The following is a 12,324-nucleotide window of genomic DNA, read 5'->3' as shown; positions in this document are numbered from 1 at the left end:
AAAGAAATCCCCAGTACCAGCTGCAATTCTTTATCTGACACGTGAGCAGAGGGTCTGTTTTGGGGTATTTTCTGAAAATATTCCCATTATAACCTCTCTATTACAACTCTCCCCTCTGTCTGAAAGCATTGCACCATAAAATGACTTTTATTTTGACATCTAACTGTGGAAAAAAAGTGAAATTAAACAAAACAAAACACAAATGCCTCGGTTGTGTTCAAGAACCAAGAAAAAAGTAATTCACACCCACACAGAACAGATCATGGATGAATATTTTTGTGCTTTATAACATAAGCTACTGGAACTTTGTCTTACAAGTAAACAGTGCCATCTAGAGAAACTAGAGTAAACACCCAGGTGGTTATGTCCCCTGTTATCAGCGTCAGTGCAGACCTCACACACCCCGCTGTCCTGACAAAGAAAAGAAAAGAAAAGAAAACACTGCATATAAAAGGCAAGACCAGTAAGCCTCTGAAGGTCAGAAAAGACAACCCCCCACAAAAGGCATCACATTTAATAAATATCCCTGCAGGGCCTTCTTGCTGGAAAAAATAAAAGCAGTGCACAAATTAGGACCTTTTAGATGCCCATTCCTCACAGCCGGCCATTTCTTTAAAAAAAAGGAAAAAAAATATTGAGCCCATTAAAGATCTCAATTATTACATTCTATCGTCCACAATCAAATCTGTCTTAAGAATATGGGAAAAAAAGAAAGAAAACAAAAAAAAAGCTCCTGAGCATTGTCAATCTACATTTACACGCTGAAACACACATGACAGGGTGACAAAGATCCTCTCAAAGTAAGCAATTTACAAAAAAATATATCGACTGAGTCACCTGAACATACAGTAAGTTGGTTTTTTTAACCCAATGTAAACATAGACTGGGCGATACTTCTAGTAGATCACACACAGATCACTGATATCAATCAGATAAAAAGCAAAAGAGATGACGAGAAGCAAAAAATAAATAGTTTTTTCAATACTGCATGTTACAGTTTGGCCTCCATACTGTCACTGCTTGGCAGCCACGTCAGCCTGTCATGCTCTTCTTCCTGCATCGTCTTTGAACAGTGATAATAGACGCATCTCCAGTCAGTCTCTCTCTCCACTGAGGTCAGTCATCTGTGTCGCAGCACATCTTCAGTTTCGTCCCCCCGTCCGTCCGTCCGTCCATCCGTCGGTCTGGTCAGTGCTGGTAGTGTGGTACAGCGATGTGCTGGTGGTAGCTGCTGTGGTGAGGAGGGTAGAGGAGGTCGGTGGTCTGCTGAGCCAGGCCGGGGCACTGGGACTCGTGGCTGGTCAGCAGAGACTTCAGGTAGTTGGCCTCCTCCGTCAGCTGCTTCACCTCCTTCCTCAGAGCTGCGTTCTCCTTCTCCAGGTTCTCGCTCTCCTGAGGAAACACACAGGGACAGGGTGTGTTTGAGCAGAAATGTCTTTCACCACTGATCAAGTTTTAGGGCTGAAACCAAAATATAAAGGATATTTGGCATATATCTTAACAGCTGTTATATGGATGGATGGATGGCTTGATTATACAGTACCACTTTACATGAGCACTCCCTTTATAAAGGATGTATACATGTTTATATATAGGTTATTAATACAGTTGTTAGTCATGACTTAACAGTTATAGACAAGGTGTACTGTAACACAGTTTTCATGTATTGATGCAGGCTCACTATTTGGCAAGATCAAGTTAATGTTACCCACTAATCTTTCAAATGAGTTATTATTTTTAGCTAATCATGTTAGTTTTACTGCTCATAACCTGACAAATATCTGATGAAGGCATGGCACAAATGCTGATGATGGAGAAAACAAAAAAATACCAATGAGAGATGAGGCTAGACAGTACTCATGCATGTGGGCTCACTATATGGCAGGCCACAGGTCGTTGTTGTCCTATTATTTACAAAGTGTTAACAAACTGATCCATACGGTAAATCCTTTATAAGCAGGTTGTTATTATAAAGTGGTGCAGATTATATTGACATTCATAGTCCCATGAAGATGAACCCTACATCCTACACACATAGTGGTGACTAAAAGTGAAAATTCATTACAACTATTAGATGGATAAAAACACATTCACAATCTATCTAGCGAGACTGTGGTGATCTCCTGACCTTTCATCTGGTGCTATCAGTGGATCAAATTTAAAATTTGTCCAGTACTTTGGTTTATGGCCAAATACCAGCAAAATGAACGACATCTCCATCATCCTAAAGCTAAACAGTAAAGATCAGCACTAGATACTGACTGAGGCGGAGGCTTACGACAAACATTGCACCATCAACGTCGTCATTGTGGGCATGTGGGCCTGCTGATGGTGGCATTCAGCTTACGGCATCACTGTGGTTTGCCTGCAGACTCTCAGTCTTGTTTCCAAATTCATGGCTCTCACAAGTTTCCATTCAATGCACCAGGTTTGAGCATGTAGATCGGCGATGTATGGGACACTTCTACATAGTGCTTCCCAATGTGTAATAACTCGACAGCGGATGTAGTTCACTGTGATACACTTCCTATCTCAAGCAACTCAGTTGTATGCGAACAATATATATAAAAAAACATTAATGGGGCGCCGTGTGGCGCAGTGGGTAGAGGAGACGCCCCATATGCAGAGGCTACAGTCCTCGCTGCAGTCGGCCCCGGTTCGAATCCCGCATCGGGCGGCCCTTTACTGCATGTCGTTCTCCCTCTCTCTGCCTCCCCATTTCCTGTCTCTCTTAACTGTACTGTCAAATAAAGGCAAAAAGCGCTAAAAATATACTTTAAAAAAATGAATGAAATTTTTTTTTCCTATTATAAAAATAAAAGTGTGTATTCTTTGTTAAATAGTTGGCAGTCATATAAATTAAAATGTGGCGTTTTACTACCTCTACTTTTGTTCTGAGTTATATGATCGTTTTCACTGTCATATGTGACTTTCAAGTCTACTGACCTAATTATTCCCTCTCTGCTGATATGCGTACAGACCAAAGGCAGCTTGGTGGTTAATAATAATAAAAAGCAAACACACATAAAAATCAGATTCGAATTGAGGTCACATAGGATGAAACGTAAAGTTTACAATACGAACTGCTTGCACTTCACAAAGCAGTGATCTCACACCTTGTCAGTGAAATTTCCAAAACAAGCTTTCTCTGTGATCATCAGTTTTGTAGATAACAGAAAGTAGAGCAAACCGATTATTGTTTCTTTAAACTATACGTGCATGTGTGTTTGCATGCGTGTGTGTGTGGGGAGAAATCTTCCACTTGGGTAAAGAAAAGGTCATCACACCGTGGCCAAAAGATTACAATAGTGGGTCCTTACTGTCACACAACCTTTGGGCAAACCCCTTGCTCTTGCGTCACTTAGCCAAATACAGCCCACTACACTTTACAAGAAGTGACTGCCTCTTTCTCCCCTCCTGCCCACGATGTAGAATTTCAAGCTCATTTACACAGAAGAAAAAAAAAATTTACTACTGAAGAAACAGGAAATGGGCCACCGTGTCATGAAGAGGGAAAATTCGCCTTCCTGTTTATCTATTGAGACGACGAAAGTAAAACCACAGAATGTTCTGAGTGAAAAGGTTTAAAGAGATCGATAATATACACCATACTTCATGGGAAAGACTCTCACGTATTCAAATCAGTTACGCTGGATGCGCTGCCTACAATGTGGCCTTTTTCTGAATGTCAAAATCTCTTTCAGTTCATCTGATAAACTTCACAGAAGCAAGCTGCTCTGAAAGCGTCACGGTGACAGAGAGTTGCAGCGCAGCGCGAATCTTGTTCACAATTTTTGAACGAGGAAGTCACACATGGAGCGGCTACACGGTCAGTGTGTGTCGAGATGTATACGTGCTGAGGTGACAGCGTGTGCAGCTGAGAGTCTGAAGTTACCTTCAAAAGATAATTACATAACTGCCGTCATGGACCTGCTGCTGCTGCTGCTGCATGAACAGGATGGGAAAGTGCAGGATGTGATAAGAAACTGAAAATGTGCAGCTTCTCATTGAGAAATACCTGCAGATTCAGATACGTGGAGATAGAACAGATGAGACACTTGCAGTCTGATTGAAGCTTCAGTTAATGAACAAACAGACTCATTTTGTGCCAGGGCAAACTAGTAAAAGCTGAAGTGACAGAGTCATCTCTTAACACCGACAATCAGCTATCACATGAAAACGAGAGGTGTGAGAAGATAATGGGTGAGATGAACAAAAGCAGGTTAACCCCCCTCCTCCCCCCAGCCCCCAGTCCTAAAAAACACACACACACACACTCCTGCCATCAGGAGCAGCCTCTGCAGACTCTGGTGCTGGGTTTTCTGCTGCAAAATGGAGTGATTTGCCCACACATGCTAATTTATTCCTTAAGCTTCTGCAAACACACAGAGCGGCGTCCAAGTGTGCAGCCCAACAGAAGCTATGACACATCGCCACATGGTCAGGTAGCATTTTGTAAATATAGTACAAATCCATTCCCAGAGGCCTTTCTAAAAGCGCCCGCACACAAACCATCACACACAAACAGCCACTGTTTGTTTATATCCACATAACATGGAGTTAGAGTGGATATTGATCGGTTTGGGGTGCACAAGCATCGGTGTTTACTTTGATATTATTCATGGTTCTCTTTTCAAATCCAAGAAGAGTAACCTTCGCTCTGTGCCTCTGTGTTCTGCAAGGGTCCATCTGTGCGTACCTTCTAGAGATAATCTGATTTGAGACCAACATGCATTACAAGCAAACTGTCACAAAATTATATTTTTCTGAGGCGTGCAAGTGTCGTTTGTACAGCCAAATATCACGCAGTGCTTAGCATCTTTGCTGTTGTGGTGTTGTGTGTGTGTGTGTGTGTGTGTGTCCTCGGCAGATGTCAGAGGTCGATGTTGAATTGTTTTGTTGTGCGAGTGAGTGTGTCCTCACCAAGTGTAGGCTGTCAGCTTTCTGGGTTTGCCTCATCCTGCTCTTCTGAGCAGCGATCCTGTTCTTCTCCCTCCGCATCACCTTCTTCACGTCGTCTGAGGAGCTCTTACAAAACACACAGGCAGTGTGACAGTTAGTGCGTGTCTTCTTGTCGGTGAGTGAGTGAGTGTGTGTGTGTGAGTGTGAGAGAGTTTGTGTGTGTGTGTGTGTGTGTGTGTGTGTGTGCAGTCCCACATCAAGTGGGTAAACTTGTAAGTTCTGACACAGGGAGTTTCCTGATTTTGCAATTGCGAATTTACGTAGAAGCTTTTGTAGATGAACATGAAAGTGCTGCCCCCTTTTACCGGCGGGTACGTGTGTGTATGGAAGTGTTGTCTATTGTAATGACAGTTTGACAGAAGATGGTTCTTAACATTACACCTAACGTTAAGTTAAGGGCTGGGTCGGGGAGTGGCTGAGTCATCGGTTAGGTATAACGCACACCCTGTTTCATGTCCTGAGCGTTCGATTCTCTTGGTATCGTAATAACTAATCCTTTTCAAAATGCTGAGTCAGTTGAACATCAAAGAGATAACTAATTAATTATCTAACGTCTTCTCAACTGTCTGTTAACGCATCGATTAAAAAGGGGGGAAAAATCAAGCTCAACTGATGCTGCTGGGAATCTTTCTTTACCCATGTACAGTGATGCTTCCAGCTTGTTAACATGTGAAATAACATTTGACTATTTGATTTCCTGATTTGTACTGAGAGAGATAAAGGACAAAGGAGACTAGTACACGTGAAAATGTTGCACTGAGGATGATGGGGCAGTGTCTCACATGCACAACCACATAACTGTGTGCACATAATGCAATTCACAAAAGCCTACACTTGAAGCGAGTCATGCCTCCAGCCCATGTGTTGCATGTGAAACACTCTGAGTGAGTGTGAAAAAGAGCCAGAAAAGACAGAAGCAGTGTCTCTTAGTGATGGGATGTGCTGCTGCCCAAACGAGTGTGCATCAAACCATCCAAGAGTTACAGAAGAAAGGTGAGGTGTTGAAGTTAGAGGATTTGTAGCTCAGGTGTTCAGAAAGCTTTAACTACAGCACATGAATCTCCAGTAGAAAAAAATAAATGAAAAAAAAAGCAGGTAGTAACCAAGACAACGTAAAAGGAGGTGCACACTTACCGGTCTGCTTCCAGGTGAAGGGGACTTGTAACTTGTATCATTACTGTCAGAACCCTGAGCCATAGCCAACCGTGGCGACTGAAAGCGTGTGTCGTTGTCCACTTCTGCTTTGCGTTTCTGGGTATGCGAGTGCGGTATGTGGTGTGTGTGTGTGTGTCTGTGAGAGAGAGAGAGGGAGGGAGAGGGAGAGAGAGAGAGAGTCTGTGTTGCAGAACGAGTTGCTGAGAAGAACTTAGTTCACCACTTAATGAGTAATGAGTCTCCTTCTTCCCTCTTTTCTTTCCCCTTCTTTCACTCCTCCTTCTCTTTCGCTCTTGCACATGCTCTCTTCCTTCATCTCTCTCTCTCTCTCTCTCTTTCTGTCTCTCTCTCGCCCCCCTCCCTCCCTCCCTCCCTCCCTCTCTCTCTCTGTGACACACATACACTGAGACTAGCTGTCTGCCTAATTAGCTGCATCTGATGTGGTTTCTGGTAAGAATCTGGGTAAGTTGCATTAAACTGGAAGTCACATGTCTGATGGAAAGTTAAAACAAATAAGGTAACGTTGTAAACTCCAGAGAAAAAACACACACAGGGTGTATTTAGCAATATGAATAAACATGGGGTGGTTATATTAACCGCCTCAGAGAAAGTTTCAAATGCTTGCCCACTGGCCTACATATAGAAAGTTAAAAAATAAAAAAATAAATAAAAAATTTGATGTACCCATTAAAAAAATAACTCACTGATATTAAAAAAAAAAAATCAACAAAGCTAAAAGACAACATATTATGTCTGGTACAACCATCTGATCGTGTGTGTGGGCCTTTGTGTGTGTGTGTGTGGGGGGGGCGTATGTCTGTGTGCAAACATGTTTGACGGGCATGATGGGTATTCCCTCTTCCTCTTTTTTTAGCCGCCACTTGACAATATCATGTTTCGACTAAATCCTCAAGGGACAAGTTCATCCCTAAACTCCACATGGATGACTGCGTTGTGAATATTAACACATACTTCATGGTGGTTTCCAGACCTGTAGCCTACCATACTCTCTTGCTTACGAAACGCCATCTGCAACAAGGTGAGGCAACGCCGAGGGCCCAGGCATTGAGAAAGGCCCAAGGGGCTCCCCAAAATTATCTTTTACTCTAAATGAGTCTGTGACGAGGCTTCTTGAAAATTGGACATTTTGAGGAGGTTAAATTTGGTAGGTGGTGGTGGTGAGGGGGAGATGAATGGGAAAATAAATAAAATTTTCTGTAGTCAAACCATGTCTTAAGGGACTAACAAAGAATTTTTTTGTGTGTGTGTTTTTGTCGTATACTGTTGCTAAAAATTGCAGCAAAATCCACAGAAGAATCAAGTGGCGACAGCTCTAAAGCTGCTGTGGCCTTTACTTGTGTATTATTTCTTGTTTGCCCCCATCACAAGGTAGCATTTGGTGGTGTGAGAACTAGATTTTCTTGTGAGAAGAAAAAAAAAAAGAAAGAATAAGGACCAAAACAGCTTTGCTTGGCAGAACAGTCCTCCCACACAAAAACATGTTCTACCATCACAGGAATTTTGAAGAGCTTGGGCAAGGGCAGACATTTCTAATACTTGGCATTTAACGCCGTCCAAAAGAGTTGAACGTGTAAAAAGAAAAGAGAGAACGAAGAGGAAAGCTGATTAGTCAAATTCTCTTTTAACCAGGACACAGACACAGTACAGTACAAATATAGAGTGTGGGAATTAGAAGGGGGAAAAAAAAACAGGGGTCCGGCTTTGGCTTAATGTGGTGCTGTTTCTGTTACTGAGTTTATCTCTGAGCTTTCAATGACCTTAAAGTGCTAGAAATGCTGTAAGGCTCAGATACTCCTCTATTTGGAGTTTCACCCGATTTCAAAATATCTAAAGATTTCTGTTTGTTTTGACATAATATGAATTATCTATCAATTATGAAAACAGATGAAAACTGTTTTTTTTTTTACTAGTGACTGTCCTGATCTTACTGCTTTTGTTCATATTTGTGTCTTCCTAATATGTTAACTGTTATGCAACAAAAACACCCAAAAAATTCCTCGTATGTAAAAAATGTGTTAAGCAATAAACCGAATATTGATTCTGATTCTTAAAAAACAAACCAACAACAACAAAAAAAAAACATTTCCAGGACAGGTTACTATGACGTAGTTATCTGTTGTCCACTAAAGGAGAAGGTGGGGGCGGATGGTTAGGTCAATAAAACGCAACCCTTCTCCAAAATCAACCACGTCATTACCAAGTAAACAAAGATCATAAAATGTTGAGGAACCACTTACATCAACTGAAATCATGATCTTTCCCTTAACCTAAAGTCGTTTTTACGCCTAACCCTAATCCAGCCATTGGTGTTTCAGGAGAAGCTTCTATGGCAGCTGAAAAACATATATATATAGTATAAAAGACCAATCTATACATCTAGATCTAGATCTGTACGGTTGTTAATGTTGGAGAACTTCATGCATCCGCTGCTCTGTTGATTTCCCAGAGGCAGTGAAAAGCTTGATAGCAGCTTATCAATTGAAATAGAGCTCAGTAAAAGTGACAGTTGACAAGTTGCAGTTTACATTCATTTTAACCTGCGCTGTCAACAGCAGTGACACTTCTTCTTCAGGCCTCACTTGCTTGGAAAAACCCCTGAAGGGCCATTTACTTAGATAGCAGACTGAGAGATGGCCTCTCTTGTGTTCTCTTCCTTGGAAATGTCTGTGGGAGGTTTCTAATAAGCACCAAATTACTGAGAGAAAGTGAAGAATCGTGTAGATGCTGTTGACCGTAAAAGCATAACAGCGCCGACACGTGTGCTGTGGGTTCAGTTGTGCTGAACATAAATAAATATTCATCTCAAACCAAAGGCCATTCATGAGTCATTGTAGCCAATGTGTAAAGTCCAGTTGGTGGGAAGTTGACTTTTGTTTCCTCCTCCAGACCTCAGATATCAGCATGAAACAAAAACAGCGTCCACCCTCGGATACAGAATAAGTGAGAGTTTACTTTAAAAAACGCTCCCTCACCAATATTTGGACATTACAGGAACTGAAGCTAAAATAATGGGCATTATATTGTCACCAGTGTTGTCTGTGGTTGACCATAAATGTCACCTGTGAATCTGGGAAACAACATGGTGGTAAATTTCCACCCTTTCTGAGTTTCATTTTTTGGTTTAGACAGATAGCCTGAGGTTCTGCGAATGGAAGTCATTTCAATCACATTTAAATTTCAAAGCCACTCAAGTAATTCAAAAATGTTGTGTTGCCTGCATGTTACATCACTTTAGACATGAGGCGTCTGGGAAAATCCATGATTGTAGGCCTTGAATGACCCATTATTGTCTATAATTATATCATCATTCATGACGTTTACGCTGATCCTCAAATCATATCAGGATTTAAACTGTGTGATGACATTAGCTGCCGGGAACTGACACTTTTAGTCACATCTCTATTCTAGGGAAGGACGAGTAAATCATCAGTCTAATGTTACACATGGGCAAAAGTAGCAGCCGCTGATGCAGAGTTGCGACATCAGCAAATTATCACATTTAGCAACATTTGTACTGCTGAGTATTACTTGAGTGAATCTTTTCAAACATAATATAAACTAAATACTGTATGTATGATAGATGAGAATTGAATGTGAACACACACCAGACAGCTGATCCATATGCAGCACTGAGTATCAGCTCTGGAAATGTTATGTTCACAGTACCACGTGTAGGTCGAATTAAACATCAACATTTAAGCATAAAACCCTAAAGTGCCTGTATAGAGTATCATTTTAACAGCAGTGACACTAGTTTATATGCAGGTTTAAATTTAAAATCAGCGCCACCTGCAGGTCATGGTGAGAAGTCGTCGGTGTAGTAGCGGCCGTCCTCCAGGTGGAGGCGGTGTGGAGCAGCGGCTTTGTGCAGGTGTTGAATGGAGCAGGAGGTTAAAGAACCAGCGGTGAAGCTGCAGTGTTAAGTGAAGTTACAGTGTGTGAGTGTGTGTAGTGACGGTGTAGTGTCGGTGAGTGTCATAAAAGACTGAGTCCCGCTGTGTTACTCAGGCTGCGCTACAGCGTCTATTCACGGGCGCGATCCCACTACTGAGCGGCACGGGGGCTTTGACCTGCTCCGTTTCCGACCTGGACCGGTGCACCCCTCCTTAGACGACCTGGTGGTCCCGGGCTCCCCCAGGAGCACCATATCGATACCGAACTTAGCGCGGACACCCGATCGGCATAGTCCGCTGCAGCTCAGAGCTCCTGAGCTCAAACGATCCTCCAGCCTCAGCCTCCCGGTAGCGGGGATTACAGGCGCGCGCCACCGCACCCGGCGACAAACTCACTCACTCACAGGGGCTTGAGGCTGACCGCCGTGACGTCATCACGAGTAGGCGGCAATGACGGAAAATATAACTGATAAAGCAGCATGAGGCCCATTTCATCTTATACGAGAGGTTTTTCAAAGAAGAATAGTGTATTTACATTCTATTTCCTTGTGATTTGTTTGTTTGTTTTTGTTGCTGCTGTTTTGTTTTGTTTTTCTTCCCCTTCCCTGTCATTTTATTTATTAATGTATTTATTTTCCTCCCTACTTTGTTATGTTTACTGGCATTATTAATAATAACCTTAATTTACTGTGATTTATTTATTATTTATTATACACATATATTGGAGCACCTGTCTGCTGTTCTGTGTACAATTGTTTGTATGTACAACCCTTTTCAACAAAGTTCATTGAAAAAAAAGGAAAAAAAGAGGCCCATTTCATCTTAAATCACTTACATGACTGATTAAAGCCTCATAATAAAATTAGTTTAGTTGACAGTTCGTGTGACTTAATGTAAATGAAGCAGCTATGAGACTCTAGAGCAAGTCTGAAAATTTAGAACAATATACAATCCAAAGGCTAGATTTAATTTAATATTAACTTATTACTGACAGAAAGTTAGTGTTGTTTGTTTTGTAATAATGAGAAGATTGAAAGAAATTTGAGTTTATATTACAGTGATAATCCAGATGGCTGTACCTATGTTTGTGCATAAACTCAAATCAAACAGTGCTGCTGGTTTGAATCTGAATTGAATTTGAAGTGGTTAAAGTACTGTCAGGAGATGGAAGAGGGGAAGACAAATGCAAACTGTGGTGTAAACAGTGAAAAGTTTTACATTTTGAGGCAGAGAAAGAACAGCCTGCTCTGCCTCCTGTATAGTTTACACCGTAAATTACAAGTGGCTTGTTTAACTTAAAGGGATAGTTCAACATTTTGGCAAATTGGCCCATTGCCATAATCGCTATAGTCATAGCAGTAGGTTCGTTACCTTTAATTGTCGGTGTAAGCTATTTTTAGAACGGAGGAGCGGAGCGTCAGGCTGCTCAGGGCTACGCTATGGAGGCTAATGGAATTTCTTGGTTTTCCTCATCAAACTCATCAAATACACAACCCAACAACTCCAAAAGGCTGTGGTGGACAAGTTGTGAGCTGCACAATCACCACGCTATGAGATAATAATGGAACGTTACGAGACGGAGCTGTTTTAGAGGTAAATTCATGCAAAACCGCTGATGCGCGTTGCGTTCAGGGACAGTTTTTCAGCAAGCAGACTCTGTATTTACCCTGTATTTACCTCGAAAACGGCTCCGTTTCGTAACGTTCCATTATTATCTCATAGCGTGGTAAATGTGCAGGTCACAACTTGTCCACCAGAGCCTTTTGGAGTTTTGGGATTTTGTATTTGATGAGTTTGATGAGGAAAACCAAGAAATTCCATTAGCCTCCATTACGTAGCCCTGAGCAGCCTGACGCTCCGCTCCTCCGTTCTAAAAATAGCTTACACCGACAATTAAAGGTAACGAACCTACTGCTATGACTATAGCGATTATGGCAATGGGCCAATTTGCCAAAATGTTGAACTATCCCTTTAACTGAAAGCAGTTTGCACACAAAACTTCTTTACATACATGCCAACTGTGATGTAAGCAGACAGGGGAAAGGGAGAAACCTTAGAGCAACGCCTACTGCATGTCAACACTCCTCACAATAGAACCAGCTCCTACCCAGACCAGATGCAAACTGGAGGGCCTCGACATAAACACTGATTATAAAAAAGGACAGCAGTAAAATAGTATATCAAAGAAGGACAGGGCCCTGAAGTTGACAAGGAAATTAGCAAAACAACAATACTTAATCTACCTGACAAATGTAAATGATAAAATCATAGGACTTGTGCCATATGCAATCTA

At 41.7% G+C, this 12,324-nt stretch overlaps 1 protein-coding gene across 1 annotated transcript; it reads right to left on the bottom strand.

Moving 5' to 3' along the window:
• Positions 1–361: 361 nt before the first annotated feature.
• batf (basic leucine zipper transcription factor, ATF-like) lies at positions 362–6,327 on the bottom strand. The gene is made up of 3 exons (XM_084001277.1): positions 6,097–6,327; positions 4,924–5,028; positions 362–1,392 (listed from the first exon to the last, which is right to left on the bottom strand). The coding sequence occupies exons 1-3, from the start codon at positions 6,157–6,159 to the stop codon at positions 1,189–1,191; spliced, it is 372 nt and encodes a 123-aa protein (XP_083857403.1). The 5' UTR covers positions 6,160–6,327; the 3' UTR covers positions 362–1,188.
• Between the last annotated feature and the right edge of the window lie 5,997 nt (positions 6,328–12,324).

Source organism: Trachurus trachurus, assembly GCF_905171665.1.
Source record: "Trachurus trachurus genome assembly, chromosome: 24".
Lineage (NCBI taxonomy): Eukaryota > Metazoa > Chordata > Actinopteri > Carangiformes > Carangidae > Trachurus > Trachurus trachurus.
This window is presented reverse-complemented; position numbering and strand designations above follow the sequence as displayed.